This window comes from Pleurodeles waltl, chromosome 6 (genome assembly GCF_031143425.1).
Source record: "Pleurodeles waltl isolate 20211129_DDA chromosome 6, aPleWal1.hap1.20221129, whole genome shotgun sequence".
In the NCBI taxonomy this organism is placed as follows: domain Eukaryota; kingdom Metazoa; phylum Chordata; class Amphibia; order Caudata; family Salamandridae; genus Pleurodeles; species Pleurodeles waltl.
In genome coordinates this window covers 1,609,136,364-1,609,155,733 of record NC_090445.1, presented here as the reverse complement: position 1 = coordinate 1,609,155,733, position 19,370 = coordinate 1,609,136,364, and the positions used below count along the sequence as shown (strand labels likewise).

Below are 19,370 nucleotides of genomic sequence, written 5' to 3'. Positions count from 1 at the left end.
TCAGATTATCCGGTGTGACATCAGCCAGAATGTTCGATGTGAAGACAGACGACACATGTTTCGTCGTATCAACGACTTTCTCAAGGCTGTGGAACAATGTTCAAACACAATAATAAGCTACCTAGTAGTTCCAATGGTCTAGTGTGATGTATTATCTAGCACCACAGAGGTAATGAACCACTTGTTGTGTTGTTTCGATTCCTGGAGAATTTTTCGTGCATTTATTAATATTCACCACAGTGTACGGTGAATAGAAAATGGAATAGTTAGTGCTCCCTATAGAGATAAGTATACCTAGTAGAAGGTAATAGAACAAAGAAACAACTGAATGGTTAAAAATACATTTCCCATCAGACAAGCGCGCAACTAATGTTAACGTGAACCCAGTGAGAGCAGTGCAAGAGAGATCAGAAATTACCTATAAAAACATACCTTGCTGATATAGTATGTGGACACAAAATGTGCCAGTTAGGTTCGTAATAGAAAATTCTGAGAGAAGAGTCCTTTTATATATGGAGGTACCCCATGTCGAATTCAAAGGTGCATTTGGGTATTATGTCAGTAGTTGCACCAGGACCATTATAAGTCTATAAGTAAGAGAAAAAGAATGGGGGGCCGTGGTCAGGGAGAGTTATCACAATACTAGGCAGGTGTATGAAGTAAATGGAAAAAGTGGAGAATAGGCGTTGTTGTGTATGTAGAGTCTTAATTACAAAAGAGACAGTCCTAAAAACGCCAGTTGTAGAATTCCAAAATAACGGGACCCGTAGCTAACTAAATAACTTCCTGTATAAGGAAGTCCAGAATGAATTCTACTGGGTACCACGTGTGCCGCACCAAATACGTCCGGCATACGTTTTATTTAGAGTACACGGTTGAGCACTGTTGAGCAGTACAAATAAAAACGCACACGTACCCAGACGGCAAAAGGAATAAATATGTCATATGTTCGTACCAGATGCCATAAAGAAATGTCTTAATTGCCAAGTATGCCGCAACCAGTAAATCCGGCATGAGTTATATTTTCGCATAGGGCAATAGGGGTAAATATATAGCGTAAATTACAGATCGTCTAATTATAATGTAATAGGGACAGATTTCTCAAAAGAAATAAATACGGGACAAACTCTTACCCGTAAACAGGTCCGTATAGGCGTAGTTTCACGGCGTGTGTGTTATACGCTAGTGCTGCTCAAGCGAGCCATTTATAGTTGCCTAGTATGGTAAAAATAGACGAAGGACAATATTGTGCATTCCATTTTTTGGTGGCTGCCATCTTGTAGTGGGGAAACGTGAATTGGAATACATCCAAAACGTTGAAATATGCACTCCTCAGCAAAATATGACAGATATAGATAACAAAGTGATCGGAGAGACCCAAAGTGTAACACCGTTTGTGACCTCTTATGTCCGACAATTTTAACCATTGTATTAGTAATACAATATTACCAGCATATTTTAGTAGACAAATAAGTCTAAAGTTCGTTAGAAAGGCACTGGAATGTCCATTGTTCTAGTAAACCAATAAATATTGCAAATACACGTCTCATTGACTAATTGGACTAAGTATATAAAAAATTATGTAAGAATACATCTTAAACCTGAAGTTAGCCTATAACCAACAGTATCATCAATAATATTTCCGCGTATGGCTGATATACAGATACATAATGATATCATACCCAAACCCCCTACTTTGATCTAATAGGAAGATAAACTATGTACACCATATATACAGTATTGAGACGATAGTGAATAACTGACAATAACTATGTGCACATGTATGTAGAGTGACATCGTATGCAGTGCAGTTACAGAAAGACATGTAGATCTTTATCTTTATTGAGACCCTCCTATACTGCTCGTAACTTGATTATCCACCTGTTTTCTAATTGTCTAAGTAGTAATGTTCTGTTGCCACCCCTGGGACATCCGCCCAGGGTGGCAATACCATGTGTTTTGATGTTGTGTATATCTCGCAGGGTATGTGCAGAATTAAAGTGTACAGCAAATGGGTATTCTTTGTTGTTGTTTTTCATTGCTCGAACATGTTCCTGCAATCTCTCCTTGTAGGGTCTGATTGTGCTGCCTATATATATGCGCTTACAGATACAGATAAGGCAGTATACCACAAATCTGGTGTTGCAATTTATAAAGTGTTTAATGCGATATGTAACACCAGTGTTGTAGCAAAAGGATTTAGTTTTGTCCATGGTGTACTCACACATATTGCAGTGACCGCATTTAAAAAATCCAGGTGGTGGTTGTGGGATCCAGTTACTCTTAGTATGATTGGGTAGAAAACTGTGGCATAAGCTATCTCTCAGGGTGCGACCCCTGCTGTAGATAATATTTGGTCTGTTTCCGAGACCAGTTTTTAAGGTGTCATCGGACAATAAGATGGGCCAGTTTTTCTTGAGGACTTTGAAAACCTCCGCACTAACAGTGCTATAGAGGGTGATGAGGTTTAAACCCTTTTTCCTAGTGGTCTTCCTAGGTGTGGTGTTGGTTAGTAGCATTGATCTGTCAATTGTGCGGATTCTCTTATGGGTTTTCTCCCACAGTTGAACCGAGTAATCTCGGTTTAGAAATCGTTGTTTTAATATGCAAAGTTGGTTGGTAAATTCTTGTTCCTCACAACAGTTGCGTCTCACCCTAATGGCCTCCCCGTGTGGGATAGCTCTTATTTGTGAAGAGCGATGGGCACTAGTGGCATGCAGAATGGAGTTAGTCGCTGTGGGTTTTCTATAGAGTTTTGTATAGATTTTGTCCTTCTTAGTATAGATGGTCAAGTCTAAAAAATCTATATTGTCTATGCTCGAACAGCTAATAAATTGAATGTTGAAATCGTTGGTATTGAGGTGATTGATAAAGAGATCCAGTGTTGAGAGATCTCCAGACCAGAACAAGAGAACATCATCAATGCATCGTCCCCAGTACATGATATGTTGCGCAAGATCCGATGCATTTCAACATTCAATTTACTAGCTGTTCAAGCACAGACAATATAGATTTTTTAGACTTGACCATCTATACTAAGAAGGACAAAATCTATACAAAACTCTATAGAAAACCCACAGTGACTAACTCACATCTGCATGCCACTAGTGCCCATCCCTCCTCACAAATAAGAGCTATCCCATACGGGGAGGCCATAAGGGTGAGACGCAACTGTTGTGAGGAACGAGAATTTACCAACCAACTTTGCATATTAAAACAACAATTTCTAAACCGAGGATACTCGGGTCAACTGTGGGAGAAAACCCATAAGAGAATCCGCACAATTGACAGATCAATGCTACTAACCAACACCACACCTAGGAAGACCACTAGAAAAAGGGTTTAAGCCTCATCACCCCCTATAGCACTGTCAGTTCGGACGTTTTCAAAGTCCTCAAGAAAAACTGGCCCATCTTATTGTCCGATGACACCTTAAAAACTGGTCTCGGAAACAGACCAAATATTATCTACAGCAGGGGTCGCACCCTGAGAGATAGCTTATGCCACAGTTTTCTACCCAATCATACTAAGAGTAACTGGATCCCACAACCACCACCTGGATTTTTTAAATGCGGTCACTGCAATATATGTGAGTACACCATGGACAAAACTAAATTCTTTTGCTACAACACTGGTGTTACATATCGCATTAAACACTTTATAAATTGCAACACCAGATTTGTGGTATACTGCCTTATCTGTATCTGTAAGCGCATATATATAGGCAGCACAATCAGACCCTACAAGGAGAGATTGCAGGAACATGTTCGAGCAATCAAAAACAACAACAAAGAATACCCATTTGCCGTACACTTTAATTCTGCACATGCCCAGCGAGATATACACAACATCAAAACACATGGTATTGCCACCCTAGGCGGATGTCCCAGGGGTGGCAACAGAACATTACTACTTAGACAATTAGAAAGTAGGTGGATAATCAAGTTACGAGCAGTGGAGGAGGGTCTCAATAAAGATAAAGATCTACATGTCTTTCTGTAACTGCACTGCATACAATGTCACTCTACATACAGTACATGTGCACATAGTTATTGTCAGTTATTCACTATTGTCTCAATACTGTATATATGGTGTACATAGTTTATCTTCCTATTAGATCAAAGTAGGGGGTTTGGGTATGATATCATTATGTATCTGTATATCAGCCATACGCGGAAATATTATTGATGATACTGTTGGTTATAGGCTAACTTCAGGTTTAAAATGTATTCTTACATTATTTTTTATATACTTAGTCCAATTAGTCAATGAGACGTGTATTTGCAATATTTATTGGTTTACTAGAACAATGGACATTCCAGTGCCTTTCTAACGAACTTTAGACTTATTTGTCTACTAAAATAAGCTGGTAATATTGTATTACCAATACACTGGTTAAAATTGTCGGACATAAGAGGTCACAAACGGTGTTACACTTTGGGTCTCTCCGATCACTTTGTTATCTATATCTGTCATATTTTGCTGAGGAATGCATATTTCAACGATTTGGATGTATTCCAATTCACGTTTCCCCACTACAAGATGGCAGCCACCAAAAAATGGAATGCACAATATTGTCCTTCGTCTATTTTTACCATACTAGGCAACTATAAATGGCTCGCTTGAGCAGCACTAGCGTGTAACACACACGCCGTGAAACTACGCCTAACGGACCTGTTTACGGGTAAGAGTTTTTACCGTATTTCTTTCTTTCGAGAAATCTGTCCCCATTACATTATAATTAGACGATCTGTAATTTACGCTATATATTTACCCCTATCGCCCTATGCGAAAATATAACTCATGCCGGATTTACTGGTTGCGGCATACTTGGCAATTAAGACATTTCTTTATGGAATCTGGTACAAACATATGACATATTTATTCCTTTTGCCGTCTGGGTACGTGTGCATTTTTATTTGTACTGCTCAACAGTGCTCAACCGTGTACTCTAAATAAAACGTATGCCTGACGTATTTGGTGCGGCGCACGTGGTACCCAGTAGAATTCATTCTGGACTTCCTTATACAGGAAGTTATTTGGTTAGCTACGGGTCCCGTTATTTTGGAATTCTACAATTGGCGTTTTTAGGACTGTCTCTTTTGTAATTAAGACTCTACATATACAAAAACGCCTATTCTCCACTTTTTCCATTTACTTCATACACCTGCCTAGTACTGTGATAACTCTCCCTGACCATGACCCCCCATTCTTTTTTTCTTACTTATAGACTTACAATGGTCCTGGTGCAACTACTGACATAATACCCAAATGCACCTTTGAATTCGACATGGGGTACCTCCATATATAAAAGGACTCTTCTCTCTGAATGTTCTATTACGAACCTAACTGGCACATTTTGTGTCCACATACTATATCAGCAAGGTATGTTTTTATAGGTAATTTCTGATCTCTCTTGCACTGCTCTCACTGGGTTCACGTTAACATTAGTTGCACACTTGTCTGATGGGAAATGTATTTTTAACCATTCAGTTGTTTCTTTGTTCTATTACCTTCTACTCAGTATACTTATCACTATAGGGAGCACTAACTATTCTATTTTCTATTCACCGTACACTGTGGTGAATATTAATAAATGCACTAAAAATTCTCCAGGAATCGACACAACACAACAAGTCGTTCATTACCTCTGTGGTGCTAGATAATACATCACACTAGACCATTGGAACTACTAGGTAGTTTATTATTGTGTTTGAACATTGTTCCACAGCCTTGAGAAAGTCGTTGATACAACGAAACACGTGTCGGCTGTCTTCACATTGAACATTCTGGCTGATGTCACACCGGATAATCTGAATTGAAGAATAAAGGACACTGTTCTGAATATTTGGATGTGCCGTGGTTCCTTTTGCTCTATTTATCTACTGTGGACCAGTTGGCTTACAGTCTACACACCCTGTGGCTGAGTGTGGAACTACCTTGGCACTCCTGAAACTTATATACTTCAACTTTTAACATGATTGACTATCTCTTCATATTCATAACATAAGCAGAAGTCTTGGAAGTGCGCACCAGTGCTTTACACAGCCACAACCCGCTCTTGAAGACACAAGTAATGTCACTAAATCAACTTGAGCCAGCAGTCTTCCCCCTTATTAATACCTTCCACATCAGTAAGATGTGTAAAAGGGGAGGCCTGAAGCCAAGAGAGGGTACGCAGTGACCTTGGCCACTGTACACAGTAGGGAAGCCAGGTTTAGTAGGCTTTAATTGGCCAGTATGAGTTATCTTCAATCAATCAGGCTCACATAGTTAGGATCACTTAGTGAGCTCCCAATTGGTGAGTATGCTTACTTAGCTCCACAAAGTCTGCTACATGTAATGTAATTAACTTTAGCTTCAATCTGGGAGCTTTATCTGTATCTAATTAGTAACTTTACTTACCTTCATTTACTTTTATTTGGCTTCATGTAGTTAGTTGCCCCTTGTAGTTTACATAGTTGGGGTCATGTAGTTAGCTTGACCTAAATACATTTACTGAGCTTAACTCCGATTGACTTGGTTGAGTTGGCTTAGCTGGTTTCAAATAGTTAACTTCACTAAGCTTGAGTTACTTAGCTGAAGGGTCAAAGGGTGTACAGCGGTCTCTCCCCTTAATACATTGAAGTATTGGATACGTTAAGGTCGCCTATGAAGTCCAGTTTTATGACTTTATTCCTTTATGGGAAAACCCTGGACATCACTATATTAGTAGGGGTGGGCAGAATGTTTTATTCATTTAGCGCAGGATTACTAATTAATTCCACTGTTCCGCTGACAGAATTAAATCAGCACTGTAAGGGTACCTTAACAGGCTGAGAGGGAGCAGTCACTCTATTTTAAAAAAATACTGCATATTAAACCTTAATTTGCAATGATTTTATAAACATAGAAGGACTGCTTCCTCTTCCAGAGCTGTTTAAGTACCACTGATGTGCACATACCCCTCGGTGCCATTACGTAACTATGTAAGGGCACCAAGGAGTAGGCACCAGAGTGGATACCCCTCGGTGCTCTTACATACTTATGTAAGGGTCCAAGGGGTATGTACTGCATGTTCCAGTGCCCACTCTGCCCCTTGGTGGAATTCTGTGAAATTCTGCAGAATTGTAATGTCATTCTGAAGAATTCTAGGCAATGAAACTCTGCCAATTCCACATACCCCTACTTAGGCTATTTAAACTTTCATTGGCTCTTTTCAGTTTTCTCTATCAAATCAAATAAAAAAATAGGGCAAAGCAAAAAGAACAGAATGTTCCATCTTTGAGTATAAGAAAATATATTACTGCTGAAGGGAATGGTCTAGGATTGCAAAAAGGGTATTTCTCTTTTCAAGGCATGTATTGTACGGCATAGGTACATAGGTAGGAATTTTAACTGACTGACTACATAGCCTTACCACTCTACACCACAATAGGAGGCAGAGTGGACAACACCAAACTTAGCAAAGTCTATATCCTTCTTACCTACTTCCCTGGATATCAGCTGAACAGATAGCAAAGGGCACAAAATGATGCACACAGACACTGCAGTAGTATGAGAAAGAGACCCACTTATCATCACAATACAGTGACTATATTGGCTCTCTATAAGGGGGAGAACAGGGTTTAAAATCTTCTTTTAAAGTACTAGTGCCACGTGGGCACAGCTCATCACACCTAGTCAACAAGATCACCACGATCTTTGCAATAGACCTCCCCGCTCTGTTTTCCTCCCACTTCTCTCCATCTCTGTATTCAAGCAGGCTTGCACGGAAGACCAATGCTTTGCCGAACAAGCTTGTGGATGTCCCACCAGTCGGTTCTCCCTCAAATTTAGGCTTTCCTCCAGAAATTGAAGGGTCTCCATAACTGTCCAAATCCAACTGTACCTATCCAGATGTTCTAAATCAGAAACTCTCTCAGGACCTTTCTTTTCGGCAGCCCAGCAAGCTAACAACCTACCACCACATTCTTTTCGGTAGAGGTAATGCACAGTGTATACTCAGAGGCACGATGATTTAATGTACGGGCAACCTGCTGTATCGCCTTTTCTTCGTGACCATGAAGTAACCAACAGAAGGGCTGGATAAAAGTGCCTTGAGAAAGTTAATTTGGCTTAACGCATGACACAAGGAATGTTAATAAATATCCTTGAGCCTGCAGCCTTCCACCTTATTAACAACACTACCCTAAAAAATATTCTAATCAATTTTAGAAGATGATTCATAGGGCTCACTTGCTGGACCATTGGCACTTCCAGTGATGCCAGTCTGAATAATGCGAGCTGCCATCTCCAGATTTACTGAACAGCAGCGCCTGCGGTTCAATGCCTACTTAAGACTTTGGCAATCAGTAGATGTACTGCAGTGGTTTAGTCCACAATCGCAGCAAGCTGACTTGTGACTATTGTATTGAAAGGTACAGCTAGTGTGCAGTAAATGACATGATGGTTATCAGGCCACCTACTTTAGGAAGCATAGCAATAAAACCTGCTTTATTAATTGATGACAGATTTTGGTGACTGCAATTTGACAACCTATAGAAAGCTCCAATAATGAATATGTATTTAAATACTAAGGAGTAAGCAATGTAAAAGTCCCTATTTTTACCTAAAATATTCTGTGTCTCACAAAATATAAGACACACAGGTCTTCAGAAATGCAATTTTTTGATAATAAGACCTAGATTTTCAATAATTTTTGTCACATTTTTGATGCAGACCCGACACAAAATCCATTTGAGGATTTTATAAAGCAATGCAAATGTCAATGTGTGTTACTTTGTTTAAAAAAAAAAAGTAACGGCACGTTGCGCTGCCTTGCATTACTTTGCGTCAAGGACGCGTTCCATGGGTGATGCACGGGTCCTCCTGTGCATCCAGCCATGGATTCTGACACAAACCCATATTTACTAAGAGCAGTAGACAAGGGTTTGCATCAGATGGTGTACCTGCCTGTTGCTAGCGTGACGAGAAGTATAGTTTTTTTCCGTGCTACATTCTGCAGCACACATACAAAGAGGAAGAGGCTTCCAAGGAGAGATCTTCTGCAGAAAGGTACCACATCCTGCACAAAAATAACTATCCTGACCATAACACAGGCACCCTTGCACTATGGCACAAGGGTGCAGGGTTCGAGCTGGGCAGTCCAAGGTGCGTCAACACAAGGAGGCAGCAGAACTGCAACATTTCTTTGAGAATCTGGTGCAGTTCTGTTCTCTCGCTTTCACGCAACACAGAGCAGGAACTGCACTTGCATTGTGTGAAATCTTTATAAACCTGGGTCCAAATTTCAATTACGGCTAGAATGGCGACAACGATTTTCACTCTCTCGTGTTTGCTACCAAGAGATACCGGTTACTGAGGATACAGCTTTCTTCCTGACGAAGGATCCACTTGGGTCGGAAATGCAATAGAGGTTTAATGGGACAGAGGCTCGGCCTTTGAATGACATACTTTAATAGAGTTGCACAAATTTGATACTAGACACAATTAAGTCATTTAATAAACATATCACAAAATATACCTTTGAGCATTGCAGATCTCCACATTTTTGTGATGAGTATTAAGTAAAAGATAAGTTACTGGAGCTATCAGGCTTCTCCTAATGAGAACCTTAGAGTCATCCATGCCTTGCCGAGGAAGGGTCTGGGATCCCAATACCAAGGCCCCACCCTGTAAGTCCCTTGGAGTGATGCTTCCTACATTGGTTTTGGAAGCTCTGGTCAATCCCACCGAAAGGTAAAGGCCTGTATATTGGTGCCAGTTATCCAGCACGCTCTGCGCAGATGGTAAAATGCCCTCCATCCCACTGCTCCTAGCCATCAGCTGTGGAGGTGAGAAGCTCTGCATGATTTCGGCGCTACACTGTCATTTCCTGTCTTCTCTAATCGCCTTTTCTCTGATTAGGGATCCAGTTGGTGCTTTGACATTGTTGTGATGCTGGGCGTGCACTGGAAGCAAGATCAATGCACCGGTTTCTGTAGCCATGCCTTCCTCTCTGGGGTCTCCAGCTCCTCTCACCGGACCTGTCCCCGCTGCTGGGAGAACAATGTATTTAGAGAGAAGTCATTTTTCATGAGGCCTAAGAATGGATGCTGAAGCCCCCGAAGGCGCCTGACATAAATCCTAGCTGACAATTACCTGCTCCTCATTGACTGGGCTGGAGCTAAAAGGAGCATACTCAGCTGTCAAGGCGCTTAGAAGGACAGCTCCTTAGACCCCCCAGGATTTCGCGATTAGCAAATAAAAAAACGCAAAATCGTCACCTTTGTAAAAATCCTGCCATTTTCCCCAAAAAGTGTCCACAAAAATTGGCATTATATATAAATTGAGGCTGCTATTTTATCGGATCTGCTGTGTGCTGAGCCAATAAAAGGAGGGTGAGCTGCGCGAAGCCAATAGAAGGAGGGTGAGCAGTAACCAATCAACAGACGGCAGAGGTGTTACATTCCGCTGTCACCTGCCTTTAAACTGCACAGGGCCCTCCTCCTGTGCTGGCAGCCCCGCCCTCCACCCTGCGCTATATAAAGCAGCAAAAAAAACAAAGCAAGGACTCTTTATTTCTTGTTTGCGGCTTTATATACTGCGAATTTGACAGGCATTGGAGCTCTTTGTATAAGTTCCAGTTACATTAAACGAGGTTACTTTTTTAGGCACTTGTGAGATTCAGATATGGGCCCAGAATTAGAGGATGTTGAGCAGAGGTTGGAACTCAAAGTGGTTCCTCAGCTGCAAAGTCCCCAGCTCTGGCCTTAATGACACTTCTTCCCCACACTGTCTCCCCTTCCTGTGCCTCCTCTCTCTGTTGTGAGCACACCCCACCCAGCAACACTCCCCCCTTGCCTGCTGTGCTGAGCACCTTAGGAATAGTGGCTGTCCCATACCAGAGAGAATAGCTTTTTCAGTTTTTGATGTGCACTCTCTGGCATCAGACACCCTGCTGTACACACTGCTACGTCTCAGAAAGTGACTTGTCAGAGGCTCCAGTGGTGACCAAGTGGTCTTTTTGTGACAACCCTTGTTCTGCCTGCTGCAAAAACAACTAACATTTTGGGGCTTGGCATCACAAATTTTGTTTTTTTGCCACAAACTTTGCCATCCTATGCTGCAAAATCCTGGGGGGTAGTCCAATGAGCTGTAAACATCCCTCGAAGCCTATATATTTATGATTATGGGGATATCATTGTGGGCGTTAGTCCAGTCTACTGGGCATGATCCATTAGTCTACTGGTTGTACTCTGGGCTGTGATAAATGCCCATTTGACTAGGGACTGTGCCACAACTGGCTGGAAGTGACATGTTGTCATTAAATCCTCATTTTATCTTAACATAGGTTATGGACATCTCATAAGTCAAGCTGAGGCCACACAAGGCTCGGCTCGAAGCAGGTGGATTTCATCAGAGACCAGAATGATGCAAGCTGATGCAGTTCTGAGTGAGCAAAGAATCTCACACAGTCATAACACCAAACAAACAAACAGCGCCTAGGCACTCCTACTCTGGCCCGCTCATGCACAGACAACTGAATGACGTCGCAACTGGGACTGCAATAGTTCTACAGAGCTGCAAGACAACTCCTTCTGCGGTTGTTCCTGCAGCAGAAACAAATGCAGAAGCAGGACTGACGTCGGTCGTAACTTCAATCTATGACTGTACCTTGGCTTATCTAATAAAATGAGCCTTACTCAGAACTAACGCTATGTAGCACAGTATTAACCTGCAAGAGTTGTGTTTTTTGGGAAAACATTTTATTACATTTTCTCCATAGCCAAGGTCACACCTACACAATATTCTCAGATTCAACAATTTGTGTCTAAGAGTCCCCCTTTACACCTGCCCCCTGCCCAGCTTCCCCCTCTAATTGCCTAAGCCCACTTCCCGAGCTGGCACTGAAGGAGGCTCTAATGCGTACATCTACACCCTGCAAGAATGTGAACATAACCTGTGGGGCAACCCCAGCATCTCCTATGATAACAAAGGCAGAACTTGAGACTGGTAGTGCCTGGAAAAGGCTGTCTAGGCGCAGTTCTGCTGGGAAGGGATGCTCCTGCCCTCATCTACAATCCTGCCCACATCACTTTGGACTATTTGCAGCAGCTACACAAAGATTGGGTTATAATCTGGAATGTCTAGTAGAGAATACGGTTACACCTTAATAATGTAGCTAAAATATCAAGGACCAAAATACTGAAAAGCAAGTGCATACAGATTTATTATTATTAATTTCACATCTATATATATATATATATATATATATATATATATATGGATGTGGAGTTAATAATAAATCTGTATTATTATATATATTTATATATATAGTCAAGGTACAAATGTGGAGCTAGGTATATAAAATCTACACATTCATACCTTTTGATATTTTTGTCTCAATATTGTTGCTATGATATTAAGGTGTAACAGTAGTCCCCAATGAATATTTAGGAGCCACCTAAAGACGGGCGTCCATAACGTTGTCGGTGCCATGTCAGTATGAAACGTCCCATTGAATAAGCCGTGCTCCTAGCAAAGGGGAAGTGAGTAAGCAATGAATGCACTGGAGTCACCTTGATTCAATAGTTAAGGCCCAAAGGAAAACCAAAGATGTATCTTAAGTCAGTGTTTTACATTTTTGTCACCTCTCCTTTTTTATTTGGGGGGCGAAGGGGGAGGAGGAGTAGAAGGAGCTCTTATCATATACTGTCTATGCATTGCTGTCTCAGTGACCCCTTTTCTCTTCCCCCTTTTTTTTTTTTTTAGCTTTGCCTCTTTTTCCTGTGGGCTGCACTCAGAGTTTCCATTAACACCCCCTCTTCTTTACTTCTGTTTCTCGTTTGTGCGATTATTATTATGTATAATTCACACTCCTGTGGTTATAGCCCAATTCTCCCTTCCTACTCTAAGACCCTTAGACAGAACAGTGGCCAATCTGGCTTTTTTCTTGCCATGACAGTGTTTGTGCACCAAAATAGTGATTTGAAAAGCATTCAGCATTTTTCTCATCCGTAATTATCTAGTGTATATTTATTTAACATTTTGCAAGAGCCATGTTATGTCAACAAACCGAGATATTACTTTTGACCACATATGGCACTCGATAGGGGAATCTGATATCAAAATCCAAAAATAATCACAATTTTCCACACTTTTATTAGAAGTGGGCTGAACCTCTTCAGCATTCACATTTCAAAAGGGGGTCGCTAATGTCGAAGGAGAGACATTGTGGCCAATGACCATGTGCCAATGGTCCACTTTTTCCTCATCCTATCACTAAGCAGGAGATTTTCAGCTGTATTCCCTCAAGGTAATATGGAAGGAAGAAGTAATCGAGGGTAAACAATCCTAGGCAGCCACATGGAAAGCTTCACTCACTTTTAAATCCCCCATAGGTGCTTTAGAGAAGCTTTCTAACTGGTCCAGCATATTTAGACTATTTTTTTAAATAGAACTCGATAACTGTGGCCCGTGGGTTGGAATTAGGTGAATACAATAGTTATGTACCTTCTACAAACCCAACAAGAGACATTCTCTGGAAACTATCAGAAAGTGTGTTGCCATCCATACGTATCACAGCAGCCCAAAGACATATCCAAAGACATCGAAAATATTAAGGTCAAAGATTTGGAAACCGTGAAATGGACAAGTGGTGGAGTTCTGCTACTTGGCATTATCAGTGTATAGAATGCTGTACCCAGGCATGGAACCGGAAAAACCACAAGCTATTGTATTTCGACTCGAGGAGTGAAATACCCAAATTCCGATTGATTATTATTATTATATTTTCAGTATTTGGGACACGAGTAGGATGTCTGAGGCATTCTGATAGGCCTAAACACCTATCAGTCACAAGTCATTTTGGCCAGTGATTTTTGCCAGAAAGTCCTCCACCCTTCGTGAAAAACAAATTTGACTGTCTCAGGAGTTTAGTCTTCCATCGTTGAGTGCAGATCTCCCAGAGAATTCTATCTAGATGGAGAAAGATTCACCAGTTGAACAACACGCCCATATTCCACCACTGTGAAAAATACCTTGAAGTTCATTCCCATCAAACACCAATGCAAAAGGTCAGCAAAACTTGGGACCATGAGCCCCGAGTCAGTCCAGTGAAATTACACAAGAGACTTGCAAACTCTGCGAAAGTGAATTTCTGAATGCATGCTGCAGTGTTTCACGGATATCAAAATTCAACAATAAAAGAGTTAAGAAAGACAACCACAAACACCACAGAGTAAAAATCACCGGTCATAGTAGGTTCAGTTAACATAAAAAGTATTTAGTTCGCAGGAGGGACCAGCGACTGAGTTTTCTATTCACACCTTCTTAGGCACAGTATCAGTCCAAAACAGGGTGAGTGATGTTCATAGATGGACAAGTAAGTATCACTAGGTAGGAGAGTTAGCTCTGGGCAAATTTAAGAAAGGCTGCAGTTCAAATTAAATCATTGTTTGGATTGGGATGAAGATGAGGAAAAAAAAGGAAAAAAAAGAAAGGAATTTAAAAAAGAGGTATGCCAATTATCAGAGAGAAGATAACAACCATGAAAGCGAAAGAAAAACAAACATAAAGGGAAACTGATTAATGAGGGTCAATTGAGTACATTAGAAAAAGAGCAAAATAAAAGAATAAGAGTAAAGTTGGAGAGAGAGCAGGTTGTGACAAATGTAACAAAAAACAGAGCAAACACGATTTTGTGTAGATTGAGTAAGAATAAAAAAGAGAAGAAGGGAAAAGAGAGAGAGAGAAGGGTGAAAGACAAAGAAGTGATAGAGAAGCAACAGCAAGGCAATGAAGAAAAGGGGAGAGCCAAATACATTGAAAATGAGGGAAAAGACAGAGAGAAATTGAGGTGAGATCAAAGAGAGTTAAAGGGATGGAAAGAATGCAGCTAAGTTATAGGGGTACCGAAGCAGAAAATAGAAAGTGGGGCAAAAAAACAGGGAAAGAAAACAATAAGTAAAAGAGGGAATCAGAAGATAACAATATTGGACAGAAAAAGAACAAACATGCCCACTGTGCCATATGACTCATGCTATACCTCACTGACGAGCCCTGCTAGGCCAAAACCAGTATGGCTTTATTTGTATCCCCGTCTGGAGACCTGGCTCTTCCACCTGTCCTGTTCCAAATGGAGCTGAAACACGACTGATATGCATATGACTGGTCTCTGCCTTGACTGGCACATTTGGTGAAAAACAAGGAGCTGGAATGCAGACCAATGTGATTGCCAGTGGCTGAGATTTATTCAAGTTTCTTCAAGTCACTCTGTTTGTTTAAGATGCACAAACGTATAGCAACGGGGAAGGGTGGAAAGGTTGAAAGGGACTGAAAGGGAGCTGGAGGATTGAAAGAGGTTGAGAATAACAAAGAATAAAAGAGGAACACCCTGGAAGAATAGAGAGAAACAGGCGAAAGAGAGACAGAGAAAAGTGACAAAGTGAGAGAATGGGAAAGGAAGCAGAAGAGAGTGAAAAAGGGGGCCGCATACGTGGAAAAGACTTCTCAGCTACAAAAAGAGCATGGTAATAAGAAGGAGAATCAGGATGACATCGAGTAAACAATAAAAACTCTGAATGAGACTAATCACACTATGTAACCAGCATCAGAGGAAGGATCCCTTTACCCATGCGCCCAGAGCCTCCAGCACACAGCGGTAGACAGTGCCATCTTCCAGAGAAGGACAGCACAGTGTAAAGTAGCACCTACCCGGTGAGGACGACCACAAAGTCCATCACATTCCACCCGTTGCGCAGGTAGGACCCTTTGTGGAAGACAAATCCCAAGGCGATGATCTTTATCCCGGCCTCAAAGCAAAATATTCCAATAAAGTAGGGTTCTGTGTCATCCTGTGAGAAACAAATCCAAAAGTTCATGAGAGTAAGTCACCTCCATGCAACAGGGCTATACTGCAAGACATTCACAAACCACACCGCCATACCAATATATTACCATTTACAAAAAACGACAACATTTTCTTTTTCAAATTGCCTTTTGACCACATTGATATGCTATCACGCTTTCTGCAACAGCCAGAGCTCACAGGCATGCACACCATTGTATGAACAAGCATTTGCAATGCAATGGGTCTCGGGTTTGCTCTAGTTAGAGCTATTAGCGTTGTAAATTCATAACTGGACTTTTCTTGCTGCATAAATTGAAAACGAAAAGTAAAACAGTTGACATAAGCGGGCCGATTCAAAGAGCCATGGCTGCAATGAGCATGAGGGAGAGACACAAAAGGAAAAAGAAGTTAGTTTGCAGTCAAACGTATGAGCAATTGTGCAATTACCCATATAACAGGGTCGGTGTCAAAGGCGGTAACAAAACTGCCCCAAGGAGCGACAAACGTAAAGCATTTACCAATGATAACAAAGGATTTTTGAAAAGCAAGCCCATGAACGAGTGATAGTGATGGGCATGGTTAAAGCCCACTGAATAGATTACAACATGTCAGAGCGCTTGCACGCTTGACCTAAAAACTACGCACACTTTTGTAAGCAGGAATACCACTACTGTGTCACCCAGAAGCATTCTGCTCTCCTGTCCTCCTTTTAAAGATTTATTTCTGAAATGCAAAATAAATTGCTAGCTGGCGCCCTGGAATTAGTTTCCCCAAAAGTACTCCTGCCATGACTATTAAAGTAGTTTTGGTTACAAGGTCCTCTACAAGCCAGAGTGTTTTTAACTAGGGTGGACTATTTGCTGGCGTAGAAGGGGAGTCCACTGTCACATTGTTTGGCCCACTACATGCCAAACCTTAAATGTGATTTTAGGGACCAGAATATGGATTCAGTATCTACTCAACAGAAAAGCGCTGATCATAATTACCTCCTTGAAATTGAGTGTGTAGAGTTCAGCAGATACAAGGAGTTAAGGAAAGGGGTTACCTTGATTGGCAGTTGAGTCAGTCCTGCTTAGCCAATCAGGAACGTCTTAAGAAGGGTCTGTTTTTGCATTTTATTAGGCCATAGGAGGCCCAAAGTGTAACTGAAGTGGAAATATCAGATGGGATGAAGAGCAAAGTTCTTTCGAACCCATAATGTTTATATTAAGAACTTGGAGACACTGGTGTCCTGGCCTTTTGCTTGTTCTAGGTGTACTTCGAGGTGGGGTAATGGTCTCCAATAGATACTACAACCCCTACCCCAATTCAAGGGATGGATCTGATTTATTGTGACTCAATGATTATTTGTCATCCTTTTATTATGAAAGAAAATCCGGACTCATAAGGAGAGGGAAAGAAAAGAGAAGGATCATAGCCTTGAATATCTGGACTCTCAGTCCGTACATGCAAATCCAGAGTGAAGACAGCACCTGCGAAGGAGACATTTTAGTTCGGAATCAAGATTGAGACAGACCAATGTACTTCTATGAGTAGCCTGGGCGTAACACATGCCCCTGCAACTCCTGAGCAGTATAGGGCCCCCAACCATTCAGAAGGCCCTGAACCCTTTAGCGGGCGACTCTGCAGCCCAAAGAGTACAGATATTTGTGAGATGTTGGTGACTTGAGGGACCCTTATCGCATTCTGCAAGGAAGCCTAACATTCTTCTAGGGGTGGGTGGAACTCGTGGAGTTTCACTCTGTAGAACTGAAAACTCCATGACATTCCCCAGCATTCTGAAAATGGGCAGAAATAGGCGCATTGCGCAACTCGCTCTGACTTTTCAGGCCACACATGCCACCCTGAAAAATCAGCGTGAATGGCACAACACAGTGTACTAGCGATGCTGCTGCTAGAGTTGATTTTCTACCCAAATGGCAGCTTTTTGACTGCAAACGGTTGCAACCTCTGCGATCGCCCGCGTTGGAGGAAATCTCGCGGGGTGCCCTCCTAGTGACTGCAGATCATGGTAGGGGCACCAAATCTTGCTTGCGCTTGCCAACATATCGTTGGCGAGCAGCATGCAAAAAAAACTGCGCCACACAGTGGTAGCAGAATTTGGCTGGTACTCCACTTCACATGCGTAATACAGAGTGACCAAAATTCGACCGACTCCACCAGCAGAGCAGAGTTTATCACCCGCCCCTAGATTCTTCATTATGCCACTGATGAGTAGCACTCTGCCTAGTTTGAATGAAACTGGACTCCTACCTATGTATCCATGGAGACAATAGAGTTCAAGGGTAGGAATCACTGTGGAGCACAGTGAATTTGCGATGACGTTCAAGTAGATCTTCTTAACCAGACTTCAAGGTCACCAGGTTTATCACGGCCTTCTTACATTCAAGTCTCTCTGCTTCATTCCAAGAATGCGCTCTCATGTACCTTTACTTGAAATGGACAGTCAGGACAAGGTTTATATTCAATCACAACCAGTAGAGTCCAGATAGCACCAGTACATGCTGCAGCAGGCATACAGAGTGGGCACAACACTGAGAATTGCAGCACAAACTTTTCTCATACACCAGTGCCACAGGGACAGAGTATATGTTTCAGTGAAATTGTTTTTATGTTAGGTGCAGTTCATTCATACACACAGTGCACATGAAGAACATACAACAGCAATGAAGCTTTCACTCTCATCCAGGCCTGTCAAACCACAAGTGGAAGTGATGCAAAACTCCTTCAACAACAAACACCTCAAGACCAGGGACAGCACAAGTACAAGCTTCCTTGACGCAGCCACCTAGCTCAGTATACCCAGCATTATTGAACGCATCTCTCATACAGCGTCTGACACCTTTTAGGCAGCAGTGCTACAAGCAACCTGTACAAACTCACTGCATCAGCTGCACTATTGCAAGCTTCCCTCACACAGGATCTAGGGCCAGATGTAGCAAGGGTTTTGCGACTGAGTCGCAAAAGCCTCACCGGAATGCAGAAATGCTTTTTGCGAGTCGGATCCGACTCGCAAAATGCATTTCCGACTTGCAAATAGGAAGGGGTGTTCCCTTCCTATTTGCGACTTGCAATGCGATGCAATTCCATTCGCGGTCGCAAATGGAATCGTAGTTACCATCCACTTGAAGTGGATGGTAACCCAGTCGCAAACGGGAAGGGGTCCCTTTGGGACCCCTTCCCCTTTGTGACTGGACAAAAAAATATGTTTTCAGAGCAGGCAGTGGTCCAAGGGACCACTACCTGCCCTAAAAAACTCCGAAACAAAATGTTTTGGTTTTTTTTCAAAGTGCAGCTCGTTTTCCTTTAAGGAAAACGGGCTACACTTTGAAAAAAAAAAACTGCTTTATTTAAAAGCAGTTACGGACATGGTGGTCTGCTGTCTCCAGCAGGCCGCCATCCCCGTGAGTGCCCTGACTCGCTATGGGGTCGCAAATTGCGACCCACCTCATTAGTATTAATGAGGTGGGTCTTTGCGACCCCATAGCGAGTCGCAGAAGGTGTCTCAGACACCTTTCTGCATTCCAAATTGCGAGTTGCAATTTGCGAGTCGCTG

The 19,370-nt window shown here is 41.9% G+C and overlaps 1 protein-coding gene across 1 annotated transcript in view; it reads right to left on the bottom strand.

The window, feature by feature from the left end:
- Positions 1-19,370, bottom strand: part of CACNA1B (calcium voltage-gated channel subunit alpha1 B) — an 856,833-nt gene that overhangs the window by 775,357 nt on the left and 62,106 nt on the right. Inside the window, exon 3 of the mRNA XM_069241492.1 lies at positions 15,679-15,818. Within this exon, the coding sequence (XP_069097593.1) occupies positions 15,679-15,818 (140 nt within the window). The remainder of the gene's footprint in view (positions 1-15,678; positions 15,819-19,370) is intronic.